This window comes from Platichthys flesus, chromosome 13 (genome assembly GCF_949316205.1).
Source record: "Platichthys flesus chromosome 13, fPlaFle2.1, whole genome shotgun sequence".
Lineage (NCBI taxonomy): Eukaryota > Metazoa > Chordata > Actinopteri > Pleuronectiformes > Pleuronectidae > Platichthys > Platichthys flesus.
Window position 1 is genome coordinate 19,761,768 of NC_084957.1, and position 16,602 is coordinate 19,778,369.

At 40.9% G+C, this 16,602-nt stretch overlaps 1 protein-coding gene across 2 annotated transcripts in view; it reads left to right on the forward strand.

Annotated features, from left to right (window-relative positions):
• The window catches only part of slc49a4 (solute carrier family 49 member 4), a 47,742-nt gene that overhangs the window by 19,843 nt on the left and 11,297 nt on the right, over positions 1 to 16,602 (forward strand). For both annotated transcript variants that reach the window (XM_062402534.1, XM_062402535.1), the window contains exons 6-7: positions 7,120 to 7,187; positions 14,713 to 14,840. In XM_062402534.1, coding sequence (XP_062258518.1) covers positions 7,120 to 7,187; positions 14,713 to 14,840 — 196 coding nt within the window. The remainder of the gene's footprint in view (positions 1 to 7,119; positions 7,188 to 14,712; positions 14,841 to 16,602) is intronic.

Consider the following 16,602-nt stretch of genomic DNA (forward strand, 5'->3'; position numbering starts at 1 on the left):
GAGAAAATAAATACTTTGAACATTTTGATTTTGCTATTCACAACATGCATCTGCTTATGTGAACAGCGATTTGCCAAAGACAGATTTCCAAGGACGTCTTATCGGGAATTGTTGATTTGGAAAAAGCTGGAAAGGGTTAGCTGAGTGTAGATTTTCATCCGTTCACAGACGAAGTCTCTATAAAAAGAGAGATCCTTTAACTCTGTGACTAATTTTTCTACAAGTCCAGCTAAGATGTCTCCAAAGGCACAATGTGGAAAAGAAACTGCTTAAAACATAAAAGACTCATTGGAGCTGGTTTACATCTTTGTTCATCAATCCACCGAATGCAAATCATGGTGCGTGTGTGCAGTGTTCATGGCAGGACATGACGGGGGAGACAACGTCTCTCCAAAATGAAATTAAACGCTCATACTTAAAGGACTCATCGTTTGCCCATTTCACCACAGTTGATATGGTTCCTTGGAGTCTTAATGAAATGTCTGTAACATATTTTGGTCAAAATACCATAAGAATCACTTAAAACAGCACCTTTTTACCCTGTCTAAAACAGCCCTCCTCAGATTGGCCTGTTTCGAGTGCCCGCCCCCCTCTCACCCAAATTAACATGTAGAAGACATGCACTACAAAAGTGGAATTTTCATAATATGTCCCCTTTAACATTAACAAGTATTCCAAACAGCACATTTAAACTAGATAATCCTTGGCTTTCACCCTTACACTCAGGTCAGACATCAGGACCACTGTAGGCCTCCACCAGAGTTTGCTCTGGCAACGCTTTGCCCAGCCATATTTCACCAGGTTAGGTAACGCAGCAGCACAATGACTCTAATCATTGAAATGAAAGAAGTACAGAATCCATTTTTTGGAGTGGTTCAGTCAGGGCCTAGATCTGACATAAGATGCTTTGGAATATATTAAGAGGGTCGTTCACACCAGACATCCTAAAATAATGGCTGAACTAAAGCAGTTCTGAAGGAAGAATGATCCCCAATTCCTCCTGTCCATTGTGCAGGTCTGACCTGTAGCTACTTGTTATATTAAATCCAATGGTTTCACTTACTTTTACCCTAGGTTCGGTGAACGTTTACTTGGTGTGTTCATTAACAACACAAACGATTATATTTGAGTGTTATTGCCTCACACACGTTGTACTTTGTCTACACCTGTGATCTAGATTAAGATCAGATTATATTTTATGGATAATTATGTAGGAAACACAGGTGATTCAAAAGTGTTCACATCCTTTTCTTGGCACTGCAACTATGAGTGGGCATTTTCTTCAGCGAATACGTTTCCAGGAAATGTTTGTGTGGGAAGCAATTTCTAACAGCATTCCATCCCAAAGGTTCAATCCTTTGTCAATACTGCTATTTTTGATGTTTTTTATGAAAATGTGAACAGTAGGGCCCACTTAATCTGCCCAACACTTTAGTTTTCATCTTGATAACCCTTCAGGTGGATTCATTGCAATCAAGACTAGAATGAAAGAAAGCTTATCATAGTATTTATGCATAAAAAGGAAGCAGCAATAGTAGCTAGCCATTTGATTTGCCAGATTAGATTTTCCCATATTTCAATCTGAACCTTTCACCAATGAAGCCAACTCAGATGAACAATGGGATAAATAAGCATTGTGGTTTCTCTTGGTCTCAGTGTTGCATTACGGAAACATTTTCAGAAGCCTGTCATGCTTTTCAAAGGGTGAAGCCTGTTATTGTCAACTTCAAACCTAGTTTATTTTAGTCTTCCTTGTCCTCTGCTCGCGTGTGGTTTTCTTTCGGCTCGTCCACACCGCCCCACTTTTTTTGACTTGGTGCGCGTCGAGTGTTTTGCTCAACGTAGACTGAGCTGAAGATAAGATAAGACCTGCGAACAGGTCTGTCACTACAGACATTTCTCAGACCCCTCATCAATGAGGGAGCAAAGAGATCCCCAGATGTCACCTGTCTGGGGATTGCAGAGACTTTTGGTGGAGTTAAAGTATTCTGCAGAAAACTATCAAAAAAACTCCGGGTTTGTCAAGGCAAAGAAGCATGCACAGGCCTGAAGCGGTGCTCATGGAGAAAAAAAAGCCAGAGCTAAAGCCATCCTGTTTGTGTTTCCTTTTCTTCGTGGCCTTTTCCCGGTGGTTTGGTTGCATTTTTCTCAGCTACAACACCAATCATTTAGGAGAAGACAGCACCTAATCATGGCACCTCATAAAAGCTAGAGGCGTCATGTTGTCATTATATTTGTGTCATGACTAATCCGTCAAACATAACTGGAGATTCATTCTTCTTAAAGTCAATGCACGAAAGAAACATACTCAAAATACTGGAGTCGACTTGAGGAATAATTATCTGAGAGCTGAGCTTGTCTGTAGTGCTTTATCAACCTGCTCTTGCCCTATTTAATGTTAAGAAAGTAATTTACTGTCCAAACAACAGATTGAGTCATATTCCCAGGAATCCTAAAAGAGGAAAGACTCAACGCTTCTGTCCATCTTTTGTGTTTGACCCCATCAATTGCAATTCACCATTTGCATGTCTGCTCTTTATCTTCAGTCTGAGATAGCTAAATTAGGAAGTTGAGTAAGTTTTAAGGTGCAGGTCAAAGAAAAAAAGCTTTGTACTGTTTGAATCTTTCAGGTTTCGACACAGCAGTATGTTTCAAGGTTGTGTTCAAACAGGTGCTACTTAAGAGGATATCACATACAGGAGTGCGGAGGATGAGACACTTCCAGTCACACCTCTCTCTTTATACGCCTGTCAAGAGGGAGCAGAGCGCATGCCAAATCTTTCATTTGTTCTCAAAAGAGGGTTTTTTTCTCCTCCACATTTCTTTTATCCATGTTAGTTAAGGAGATGAAAAGTGTTTTAAGAATAAGAGTATGTTGAAGTGAGGTGAGGTATGTGACAGGATCTCTTTAGTACAAAATTTTGAGGTTGAAAATAAATCAATTATTCAGTATTCCAAGGTGAGTTGGAGGAGTACTAATGCAACAAAAAAATTCAGAAACTTTGCTTTATTCTTCACGCGCAGTTTGTTCTCCAAGTCAAATTGAACTGTGGGAAAACAAATATTGATTTATCAATGGGAGAGCGTGGCCTAGGGGATAGAGCGGTGCTCTGCAACAAGAAGGTTGCCGGTTCGAATCCCACTCTATCCCATCTGCATGCCTAAGTGTCCTTGGCAAGATACTGAACCCCTAAATGACCCCTCATAAATGCTGAGTGTTCTAAAAATGTAAGTCGCTTTGGATAAAAGCGTCAGTTAAATGACATGTAATGTAATGTCTTTTTGTTGAATTTCACTATGACTCATAAGTACTCAAGCACCGTTAGACCACCTTGGAGACTTCAATGGTACCCCATTCGGATTGAATGGGTTAACCTCATGCATTGCAGAACTTCGTTGTAGTTCTATTGCTTAACTTTGCTTGCAGCGCATATCTCTAAGTGGCAGCACAGACATATGCTAGAGTTTAGATACCCGATTCAATCTTTGAACGGAAATTGTCGACAGGTTTGCAACTATATAAGGGTTTTGGCACAAAAAAACTGAATGCCCGTCGGGTTCGGGTTGGGCTGGTGCTCCAATCTCTATCACACTATAAAACAGGTCCTTCCTGACATCACATGTCAAAAATGAAGGAGAGATTGGTAATCATCCTGTCCTCCATCCAGTGACCAGCGGGACACACGTCAGAGAAACCAAGTCTGGAGAGTGGGTGAGCCGACTAACGTTTCTCTGAAGTTGGCTCTGATGGCTAAGTTGTGTATGCAGAGTGGGAAATGTTGATTGACACCCCAGCACAAAACAAGCGGCAAAAGCATTAAAGAAACTATATTTGAGTGCTCAGTAACTAAACCTGTTTTCCGATCTGCAGTAAGATTGTTGAATCTGTCAGGTCCAAAGACAGAGCATGACATAGAATGTGATTTTTCCTCTCTTTATCACAAAAGTTCCATGCATCATTTATTGGAAGATAACTTTTTTTGCTTTGCTGTGATCCTTTGCTCTTTTGTTATATTGTTGTGATACTTTAAAATATGTAGTAAGAGCCATTGCACAAGGACAATTTTATCCGTTTTAATAATTTGCTAATTCTTACCTACTATTTGTTAATGTTGGTGAGGTTGGATGCTCCCTTCCTTTACTGATAATTGTTCCATTAAACCGGAACCAAGCCCACTTTTTTTTGTGTAGCCTGTTTAAGTCTGTTATTATACAAAGCTTACCTCCATCTATCGCTTACCGCTTATCTTACCAGCTCCAAATCGGCAGGATGCAAGTTTGCTCATTTTTGGCACATGCTGTGATGCACCTCAACTACATATCAATTTCCAGCTATCTTGGTTTATTTACACCATCTGTCCTTTTCCTGTATATTTGCTGCATGCTTCCGTGCTCATTTCAAATACAGATTTCCAGCTCTTGATTCCTCTATCCTGTATTCTCTACCATCCCTAAATCTTTGACAGCATTTATTTTAGATGTTTCTTCCGGTTCTTTAAAGATAAAGTTACTTCTGTCATCTGTCTTCTCAGCCAGCCATGCAGTCTCACTGAAAAAGCATGGCTGCTTTGAGGTAGAAGGAGCAGATGTCATAGAATAGAAGAAAGCAACAAATGTTGCCATCTATTGGATGGAAAACAAAAACATGTGCCTTATCAACAGCTGAGGACCCTAAATCAATTGAGTAAAAATAGGAGAAAGAGATCACTACAGATGCCAAAAACTGATCCAACGCCAATCCAGCTCTCTGGTCACATCTGTCATGGTGGAAAATGCATAATTAGGTGACTGGATAGATTCCGGGTGAAGCTGCGGTGGTAAGAGTAACAGCTGGGTGTCGTAGCTAAAGGCCACACACCACCTTCTCAACCCAAGCTCTTGTTGTTATAGGGCCCAGATAAAGGTGCATTTGGGGGAAATCTCTTTCACTTTATATTGATATGGTCTATCCATGGTTGAACTGAATAAGAAAAAAGATGGAAAATGCGTTTCCACTTCCTGCTTTCCAGAAATTAAGTGAAATAAGGCTTCTATCTTGTCCTGATGGTGACATTTTAGGCCAGAGTCTTGGCAGTATTGATCAGGGAATGGAGCAGTCGTATCAAGATCCCACTGATAGGTGCACTTGATCATTCAGACATTTGTCTCAGCTTTCAATCATGATGTGTAAATTATTTTTTATAGAATCAAGCAACTCTTTCCAACATTCAAGTTACAGCAACAATCTTTAAGAAAAGTTCACTTGACGTTTATTTCAACTTTTTAGTTTTACCAATGTTGCCTCCATGAACAGGATGGAGGTTAAGTTTATGACCTATTCTGCAGCCAGTAACCAGAGAGTGATTGAGAAATGCTTTGGCTTCCCTTTTCAGAGCTTTAATGTCACCCATCCTATGCAGTCTATGGTCCACTCACCACGCACTTTATAAGGAACACCTTTAGCTCTTCTTATACATGCTGTGATCCATTCAGCCAATTGTGTCTGTGATTATAGGTGAGCTAGGAGTTAGGTTATGCTCTGATAATGCTTAAGTGTGTAATTCTTTCTTTTGATCTGATGCGTAAGCGGGATTGTAGAAGATCGTGTAAAAGCAGTGGCCTGCTGAGGTTTGAACATCTGTTCTGTTAGCTTTGCGGGATGGAAATGTGTTCGACCTGCAGACAGAAGGACTGAGCACAGAGCTTAGCATTACCATAATGAGTACGACTCAGGAAACAGGTGCCGTACTGTGATCATCAGTCATTTGTAATTGTTCCCATTATGGAGATGAGCCATTTAGAGTGCACAGAACTACAAGGCCGATCCAACGTTTCTTGCTTCTTTCAGGTTGATAGCAGTTTTTATTCCCTCACAAAACTACTTTCACAGCTCTGTTGTACTGTTTAAGTTTATCAGAATATATGCCCTGCCTTCACACAGAACATTATTACAGACTGTTGTGTGGATGTCCTGGGATTACTTGCGAAGTGGAGTAGGAATACCATGTTGGGGTATAAAGCTAAGGATGAGGTCTTTGGTTATGGTTTAAAATGGCTTATAACAAGAGACTGCGAGAGAAAATTAACGAAAACAAACACGTTAATATGTCGGGAGCCTGAAGACCTGGCTTTTCCAAACCCTAAAAACAGTCCTCTCCAGCTTATTGACACAATCGCAATATACCAGACGTGATTAAGCTTCAAATCTGGTCTTTTTTAGGGTTCCCAGGCACTAAGAGTATCACAGTTAATTAACTCTCCACCCGCACATGAAACATCAGAATTTGCATCTCAGAATTGAAATGGCTTGGCAAGCAAATTGTGTTTTGCTTCCTAAATTGGTGCACAAACCGATGTCACAGAACACATCTTAAGAACCCTTGCATTGGCTCTGTATCGACTGGATATATAATGAGCAGCAGGTATACAGTGGGTGACATGGGGATAGTGGATATAAAAAATGTTGGCTTATCAAATAGTTGTTTGGTATCGTTTTTTCATCACTTACTCAGCCAGAATAAGTTTAACATTTAATAACTTTGATAGTCCACTTTTCTTTATTATAGACTTTCCTGACAGGTCGTTGCAGAGTGTGATTAAACAAAAAGCATCAGATCCTACTTGAGATTCTGCTCCCTCGCCGTATCATCTCCCATCTGGTTGAATTTGGTCGAATGTGAGTTATTGCCTCTGGGAGATTGATGGCAACCAAACACCTTCATTGGCACTTGGATACGTTCTCGCCTAGGTGCCACACACTGATTGGCTTTATGTGAGTGTGTGTGTGTGTGTCTGTATGTGCATGCGTGCACTTCACCTCATATTGATTCTGCCGCAGTCCCTTGGCCAAAGTATTTTTTTCATCTGATTTTAAGGCCAAGTGTATGTGTTGGCCTTTATCAGGATAAATAGGAAGAGACAAGCATCTTATACTTTTGTTATCTTGCAATTTACCAGACCCACTGACTGACAGGCCTCAGCGGACTTCAGGCACTTGCTCCCTGTCTAGCTCTGTCCTCATAGTCATGAATTGAATGTTGAACACTAAATAACCTTCCCTTTGCTACTCTACTTTCTCCTTCTTTCCTCGCCTTTTCTCCTAGCTCTAACCCTCCATCATCCGATTATCTTTTTTCACAGGTGGATGCAGGTTGGATTGGTTTCTGGTCGACTGTTGGCGGGTGTGTGTTCGGAGTGGCAATGGCCAGGTAAGATACTTTGTTTTTTTGAATGACGTAACTGTCTCCCTTTGTTGGTTTCCAACATGAAGTTGTACCATATGATTGGTGAAGCGAATTAAGACTGCTGATGCGTAACAGACCTTCCCTAGAATAGGCTCCCTAATTAACATTTCCGCAAAACAGACTCTGTGGACCTGGGTAGCCTGTACACAGCTTACTCATCCATGTTATTATGTAACTCAGTGTTGAAAACAAAATGGCAATTCAGTCTGATTATTAGGCTAATACCAACCAGCTCACTGAGAACTTGATGGACCCGCTGAGGCATCAAATTAGAAAATAAGCTTTAACTGTAACCCCTCATTTACATTTACAGACCTCGTTCTGTCGGAATACTTGTTTCCTACAATATATTCAATGGAGGTGATAAGTATAGAGTTAGCTGTTCACATTGAGCCACATTTATAGGAAATACGCCCAGTTGAATCAAAGTGGAATTATCCTTTAACACAGTTAGGAAGAATGTTGAAAATCTTTGAACAGGAGCAGTACTCTACTCTTAAAGGTCAAGAAGATTATTTGTTGAAAGTTCCATTAAAAAGTACTTGCTGAATCAAAAATATGATATGAAGTGGTGTATATCACTGGTTCCTAACCTCTGGCTCAGGACCCTAAAAAGGTTTGTAAGATTATTGGACAAGAAAATACATATTTTTCCTACAAAAAGGGATTTTTTTTCTTTATAAAATACTGGATAGTTTTACCTGTGTAAAAAATGATGAATGGTCAGAAATAGACAATTATTAAGGGTTAAAAATGTTAATCCTGTAATAATGTTGGGAACTACTGGAGCTCAATTTAAAGAAGTACAAATGACTTAAAGTATGTTTGAATGGTTTATATTGTTTAAAGTCACTCAAACGGGAGAAGAAAATCATTTGATTTAGTGACAGGCACAAATCCAACATATCTGCAGCCTGAAGGTTGACACACTGTCAAAAACCACATGTTCCAGGAAATATTGTCGGTTTGATGTAATAAAGCACAAAAAAAGAACAAACTGTCCTTTAAATGTAGTGATAATCAATTTAAGTTCTGGACTTTATGGTCCCCTGAAGGAAATTTGTTTCTACGTGATTGCCTTGCCTTTGTCTCTGCTATTTGAATAGCAAGATAATATGATTGTTCCATTTAAATCTTCCTCACAGTGGTCACTTGTAATGCATATATTTGTAATTTAGACACTAGGAAAGCTGGACTGTTTATAACCTATTGATAACACAATACATCTGTTCTATAGAAAAGTGGTCGACTTGAGTTAAGGTGAGGTCTCTCTCTTGCTCTCTTCATCGAATCTACTCTGCTTTAATATACGATCCGAATCCAGCAACACTGCGATAGAGTGAGGGGAATCAACTCTAATGCATCTGCCACTTCACCTCCCTCGATGAATAACGAGTCCCACTGCGGAGACAAAGTGTGGAGTCTGCAAAAGCAGCCGCTCCGTCCCTGCTCTGACAGATATACAGTGGAGTCCAAAGGTCTGAGGCCACTTTACCCATTCACTTAGAATAAGCAAAAGTTATATCAGAGTCTTGGAGTCCACTGTGTGTTTATCGCAGGCTGACGCCAAATCAGCACTTCCAGGCAGCCCCACTGTTTTCTTTAAGTTGTAATCAGGGAAATGAGCCAATAAATCCCACTGATAATCAATGAAACTGTTTTCAGCGCAAGATGAGTGTATGTAAACAGAGCTGTTGAATTATCGGTGTTGATAACGTTGACTCTGAGTCCAGGGATTATTCTTTCTTTGATGCTTCATTTGAAAGTTAAATGAAATTGAGCTGCAAGAATTGGCTGCATGTTATTTTCTCTATGTTCAACTACACATTGACGGTAGGATGTGTTTGAACTAACTGATTATGTCTGTGAGTTGTGTCCAGTTTAGAATTTGTCGATAGACTAATACAAATCAGCCGATACTTCAGTAACATTACGGTATGTGCTTTAACTTTTTCTGTTATACACATATATTTAAAAAAGCACAAAAAAAAAAAAGGGTTTCGTTTATTTTTAGAGATGTTGAAAATGCCAGGTCTGGCTTTGATGATTACGCGGGTCTATGCAATGTTCCGATGCCACGGCTACAAATTCTTATTTCCCAGGAATCACTACTTCGCCTCTCCAAAAGCTGTACTGCCACTGGCAAGTACTGTTTTTAGAACTGCAAAGAAGAAGAGATTTTTGTTAATGTAGAGTTAGCAAGCGCTGGCCAAATTGTCAGCAATATTTCACGCTGCAAAATCCAACAAGTTATGTGTTATTGTTAATATATATCAGCTGATATGGCGGTATCAGAAACTTTTACTTACTTATGTGTATGTACAGTATATTATGTGTTGTCAATTTATGTGAAGACAGGGATTATTTGTAGTATGAAAACAAACATGTCTCAAGTATCAGTGTATTGATATGACTGCGACTCTATAAATGCTACCTCATCCCAAGGATTGCTGTGATTCCTGCACTTTTGCAATAAGCTCATAACAGTATCATAACTATTTAATGATCACGTATAAAGGTAAAGTTTACTTTGTGTACAAAAAATCTAAGATGACAAAAAGTTGTTTATTTTACCAAAAAGCCTCTGAGTGGCAAATATGCATTATAGTTTTCGATTGTTATTTCAACTCCAGTATTCCTCAGTCACCCTTAAAATGTGAGGCCAGCTTTCTGAATCTATCGATTGTCGGCTGGTTTTGAAAAGTGTTGTTTATGTGTGTGTGGAGATCACCTTGTTCATGTGGCCAAAAGCGGAAATGGAAAGTTGCGGATTTATTAAATTCAGGTTGATGGATGTGATCACAATGGAAATTAGATAGATAGATAAATGATAGATGGATTCTTTATTAATCCCGTGGGAAATGTATATCATCCAGTAGCTTATACACTTAAACACCTCACTGACATACATAAATCACATACGGAGAACATATTTACAGATACAGGAATGGAATGCAATGATTGTGTCAGTGTCCAGTAGTGATACACTTGTAATACAATTTCAAAAAGTAGTTACACAACTTTCATACATAATTATTTCATTGTAGTTATTTCAGAAATTCAAAGTCATATATTGAATAATTATTTAACCTTACATCCTTTCACTGTCTAATAATTTAATGCTGAGATAGATAATAATTGATATGTAAGCCTCTTGTGATTTGTGGTTGATGATGTTAATCATCAATTGTTAGTCATTGGGCTGATGTCTCCTCTTTGACTTTAGAGTCAATGAAGAAATGAAACTTAGATGCGATATGACCACGGTTCTCTGATTCAGATTCAGACAGCTTCCCTTTTTTTAGCTTTTAATTTCTTGTTCCTCTCTCTACTCCATTAAAACTAAACACTCAGCTCTTTCCTTCTCCTTCTACATCATCTTGTGGTAACTTGGCATCATTAGACACATTCCCAAGAAAGCCTGTGGTAATGAAGTGAGCAGAGAGCAATGTTTGTCCCCTGTTCACTCACTAGAAGCCCTGAAGATGTTGATGTCTAGATGTGACTTATTAGATGCCGCCATCCCTCTCCCTCAGCTGTCACAGTACCATGCCAACGCTGAGCAGAGTTCCACAGGGGGCCAGAAAATGGCCCTCTTTTAAATGATCTTTGTGTTGCAGTTTCACATTTTAAGTGGCTGCAGAGCTGCATTTCTTAGGGGATCAGCAGTTGCCCTTTGCCAAAAAACATTATTTCATTGCCAGTTGTCTTGCCAGTTGAATGGCAGAGAGCTTAATGCAGCAGGCTCAGTTGCTAGTGGAGGATGCTCCAAGGTGTGGAACCCGTCATGGAAACATTCGACAAAACATCTGCAAACTGTTTGATTGTCTTGCCTAGGTAGAGACTGTTTGGAGGAGGCTGTTTTTTTTCTCAGATTGAGGAGGGGAAGAATAAATACTAGGGGTCTCTCATAATCTTACCATTACAAGCCCTTGGAAACAGGGGAGAGCGGAGGTGTTAGAAAAGGGAGCCGTGTTATTCCCCTACACATCACAAAGGTCTTCACCAGACAGCACTCCAGGTTAATGAGACCAGATCGAGCTAAAACAAATGAGTATAAGCTGCTTCCTGCAAACAGGGACCTGTGATTCCACACTGGTCATCTTATTATGCCGTCTACATCTATTTGGGTATTTACTGCAACTCCCTCACGAAAAACAGACAGCCCCAAATGATAATTAAAGTTAAGTTAAAGTAGCTTTATTGTCAATTTCTTACATGTTCAGAACATACAAGGAATCGATACAACGTTTCCCACTCTCCCACGGTGAGACATATAAAGTGCACAGGCACAACAGATAACACAAGACATTTCCTAATAGTAAGTAAACATACAGAATTTTTTAAGTACAGCAGCATAAGGTTCTCTAAAAGTGTAAACGTAGTGATTTAAGTGATAAAGTGCAAACAGTACAAGAGACAGTTTGTTGCAGAAGTAAACATACAGAATTTTTGTACAGCAGCATAAGGTTCTCTAAAAGTGTAAACGTAGTGATTTAAGTCATAAAGTGCAAACAGTACAAGAAGTACAAGACAGTCCTGAGTGTTTTTAGTTTTTTGGGGGGGGATTTAAGCCTCCAGTCAGACTAGAGGTATGGCTGGGGGGAGTGAGGGGAGAGAATTTAGCTTCCTGACAGCTTGGTGTATGAAACTATTTCCGAGTCTGGTGGTGCGGCAACGGAGGCTCCTGTACCTTCTTCCAGAGGGTAGGAGGCTGAACAGACCGTGTGCGGGGTGGCTGGTGTCGCTCACGATCGAGGTGGCTTTCCGGGTGAGGCGGGTGGTGTAAGTGTCTTGCACGGAAGGGAGTGGGGCACCAATGATCTTACCAGCTGTGTTGACTATGCGTTGCAGTCTCTTCCTGCTGTGTGCAGTGCAGCTACTGCCCCACGCAGTGATGCAGCTGGACAGGATGTTTTCAATGGTGCCCCGGTAGAATGTTTTCAGGATGGGTATGGGAGCTCTCGCTTTCTTGAGTTTGCGGAGGAAGTAGAGGCGTCGCTGGGCTTTCTTCACCAGTGATGCAGAGTTGGTGGCCCAGGAGAGGTCCTCGCTGATGTGCACCCCCAGGAATTTGGTGCTGCTCACTCGCTCCACAGCAGCACCATCACACAGATAATATCACACAGATAATATTTCATCATACCCTGCAGGCCCTGGATGAGGAGCAGAAAATGGAATCTGATTCCGATCCAATCTTTATGGCCAATAAATCCTGTAAGAGGAGTGTAAAAGATTGGCATTTAATTCTGACATTGCCTCATGAGATGATATGACCCTCTTTACTCACTGAGTAGTGTAACTGGCATCTGAATTACATTAAATGATATCTTTATTAGTGAGTTAGCAATCCTCAACCAATTTATTGGCATTTGCTCTCCCAGACTTGCAATGCTGGATAGAAGTGTTTTCTTGTTCAATGTCATTTCATAATTTTCTTTATGTCTCTAAATCCTATGAATACAGAAAAACCAACACGATATTTCACTATCTTACACCTTTGTGGCATGTTATTCTTTTACAAGAAAATAAAGTAGTGAGAGACAGATTTACCATACAAAGGTTAATTTTCTTTACGGGAGATTGACTTATAGACTGTAATTAAAGAAGAACGACACATTTCCACGCCCTCCCACTATCCAGAAATCAAGTATCCCGAATACAAACACTGCCATCTTGCGCATTTGGAGCCACTTCCCATCTGTTAACATGGAGAAGATGGTATTCATGACCTATACTTCACTTTTGAGTAGCCTTGATTATGTCAATCGTTATATACGGTCTATGAATTGACTCAAACTAAATTACGCTGGCCATGTTTGTGATAATTAAGGAACATTTCAATCAGTGCAACAGGGCAACTCACTGAAGTGTTGAGTGTTTTCGGATTACAATAGCGCTCTGTGGCACAAAGGGGTAAACAAGGCTTTGACAACATAGGCATTACTTGTTTGTGGCATTGACTGTTCGGTTTGTCTTTTACAGAATTTGTTATCAGTAAGAAAATATTGAAGGCCTTACCATTAAAAACATGAATATTTAGCTCTGCTCTAATCCAGTGGTTTTCAAAATCCATATTCTGCTCATTTGAATCACTTCTTATTCAAACTATGTGGCAGTCTGGCAGATGACTTATCTTGGCAATCAGTGACCTGACCAAGCTCTTTATCAAGTGGACTCAGGGACCGTCAGAGGTTGAGTACGCAAAACAAGCTACTTATGGTGATTCTGCCCAGAGGATCGATTGGAACTGATACGGGGGAGTAGCCTGTGATCCTCTCTGTAAAGAGATGAGAGTTTGGCTGTGTGCAAGCTAAGGATTTTTATCCCTCTCTGGCACCGGGGGAGGTTGAAGGGTCGTGGACGTGAGCCAGCCAGTGGCAGATGCATGATGCAGATTTGAGGGATGTTGCTCTGGGCAGAGGAACGAGGCATCTCTGTGTAGCGGCAAGCTCTGACTCGGCTGCCTTTTTCACTGAGCCAGCTCAGAAATGTGATGACTTTAGATCTGTTAATCAAAAAAGACAGAATTCATCATGCTATGCCCCTCAGCTCTGCTCTAAATTCTCCCCCAACGATTTGGAGTCCAAAGGTAGCGTGTCCTGTGGATGTCCTGCAAACCGTTATGTGTCGGGGCTGTGAATGACAGCTCATAAAATCCCAGAGGACATAAGTGACATCCTTAAATGCCATCCTGGAGTATTCTGAGAAGAGGTGTTCTCATTATCCGCCCAAAACATAATTTCCCTCCTCCCCCTGGCTCTCAGCATTCTGACAGAACTTCACACTTCGCCAAACTAATCAGCCGTTTCCAGCATCTTTTTATTCGTGCAATAAGTTCATTTTCAAGTTCAGCGCTCCCCTTTTTAAGCATCTCATCTTTGAGCGACAAAACTAAAGTAATTAGTGTCTGTCTTTGCTACAGGCTTTGTTGCTCCGTCTAATCTTTTTGTAAGCTTATGTATGTTTACCCAAAGGAGCAGAGGAGCTAATGAACTATGAGTGTTTGGAAAAGACTACAAAGGGAAAAGCACGATGCCCATCAGAGTTTGAGAATGGCCAAATCTCTTGTCTTCCACAATATAGCGCAACGCACATCTCAAGCCTGCCTGTTTAGCCGGTGAGACAAATTCAATCAACTCTGGGAATTGTGTCTGCTTGTGTAATGGCAAGTACAATCGACACACTCTGAAACAAGTGGAAGAAGGAAATGATCTTGCTGTTCTCTGAAACAATGCATGTCCCCCGTAACAGAAGATGACACAAGTCACAGAAGCGGCAGACACTGAGAAATGACATGGCTGCTCATTGTTTATGAAGGATGCCTCTTGTTTCTAAAGCAGCTGTCTTCACTCTTTTCAGTAATCTTGTCAGCATTTTTTCCTTGTGCTTTTCGAGATCAGTATTTTGAAAATGTTTTGTGTTTTTGACATTCCTCCCTTGTCCCCCCTTGTCCTCCCCATCCCCCCTGTCCTTCCTAACCCTGCAGGTTTGCAGACTCTATCAGGGGGATGTTGAAGCTGATCCTGGTGCTGATGTTAGCAGGAGCCTCACTGTCCTCCACCTGGTTCACACTCACCTGTCTGAGCAGATATACTCACCTCCCGTCCACTGCAGGTGGGTCAAAAAGCAGTGTCGCTGTCAAGGTGACATTGTACACACAGACGGTGCAGCTGGTGAGCTCTGATACGACCCAGAGCCAAAGTAAATTGAGTGGGCAGGTCGGTGCCTTTCTCCAGATAGATTTGCCAAAGGCCAGCCAATCCACTCTGAATTATTATATGGAGTCTGCAGTGAGCGACAGCTCATGTGTGTTTTCTATATTTCAACTTCAACTACATATACCCAGCATGTAAGTGAGTAGAATCTTCTCGTCAGTGCACCAAATACCGACCTCTGCTCCTGCGCATTGCTTTAAAAGACAGCCAACAAAATAGGCTGTAAAACTCATCCATCCATCTCTACAACTTATCATTTAGGGGTCACAAGGGTTTGGGTGAGAGGCAGGGTACACCCTAGACAGGTCTCAAGTGTGTCACAGAGCCAACACCACAACAATATTCACAGTATCTCCAATTAACAGAACCTCAGTCTATGTCTTTGGCCTGTGGGAGGAAGTCGGAGTGCTTGAAGAAATCATGCAAACTCCACACAGAGTTTTACCTTCTGCCTGTGAGGTGACAGTGTTGTCCAATGCCCCAGCTTCTAAAATATTGAGTCAAATAAGTTTGATTATTGCATTAAATAATCATAGTTTTTACATTAGATCCAATTGATATTGCCTGAGAAACACAGTCATCATATTGAATATAAAGGGTCAATGTCATACTAAGGTCATATCAATTAGATAACGTGCAATAACGGTACAAATTGGTACTCATTCAAAAGTATCAATCCATTAGTAGATGTCAGTGATAACCCCATCAGGGACATTAGTGGACTAAGCTACCTCTACCGAAGCCAAACAAGCATATCATTCAAAGCCACTGATTCTAGCTATCATCATCTATCATCATTCCCCAAGCCCTGGCTCTTATCAGAGTCACTGGCCGTCTGCAGCAGCCAGGCTCCAACCCCGCTCATCCACCTGGCGTGTCATACAAGAGGGTGGCATGATGCTGCAACACAATCTGCCAAAACAATTCGTTATCCCAGCAGGACAGATGCACACGCAAACACAGATCAGCTTAATCTGCAGTTTCTGGGAACACATGACCATTTTTGGGGCGAAAAAAACAAGAGTTTTCATAGAGGTTGACATTTTGCTATGGTCCTATCAAAAGACATTGAGATCCGAAAATTGACATCCCCACAATCTTCAAAATTACAGATATACTAGACCCACCTGATTTATTGCACATGGATTTTTCTCATAATTAACTTCATGATTCATTCATGCTAATCTTCACGTTGCTTGTGCAAGTATGTTTTTAAAGCAATAAAAGTTATTCGGCATGCGGTAGATTTCTTCGTCCCTTGTCACCAAGCTGAACGTAGAGAGAGGATGGGAGAAACTGATGTGGAATGTCATCTTAATTTGAAGGATTCTCTAATTTATTCCTGACTCTCGTCTTCCAACATGCGATTATGTGATATACATTTTTAGCGAAAGCGGTCGTGGTTCAGGTGGTACAGTTGGTTGGCCCTGGTCCCCTTGTTTGGCCTTTCGGTCCCCCGTGAACGTGGTTTTGTCAGCATGGACATCCAACATAAATAACAGAAACAAATCCAAATTAAATATGCAGATGGTGATCCACTCATAATAAAACCTCGGCAAATAAAACAGGTGGCGGGCCGGGGGATGAGATGCCAATCATGAGAAGCAGGTGCAGTTCACTTTCTGTGGCACGAGCACTCAGGCGCCACACTAGAGCCATTG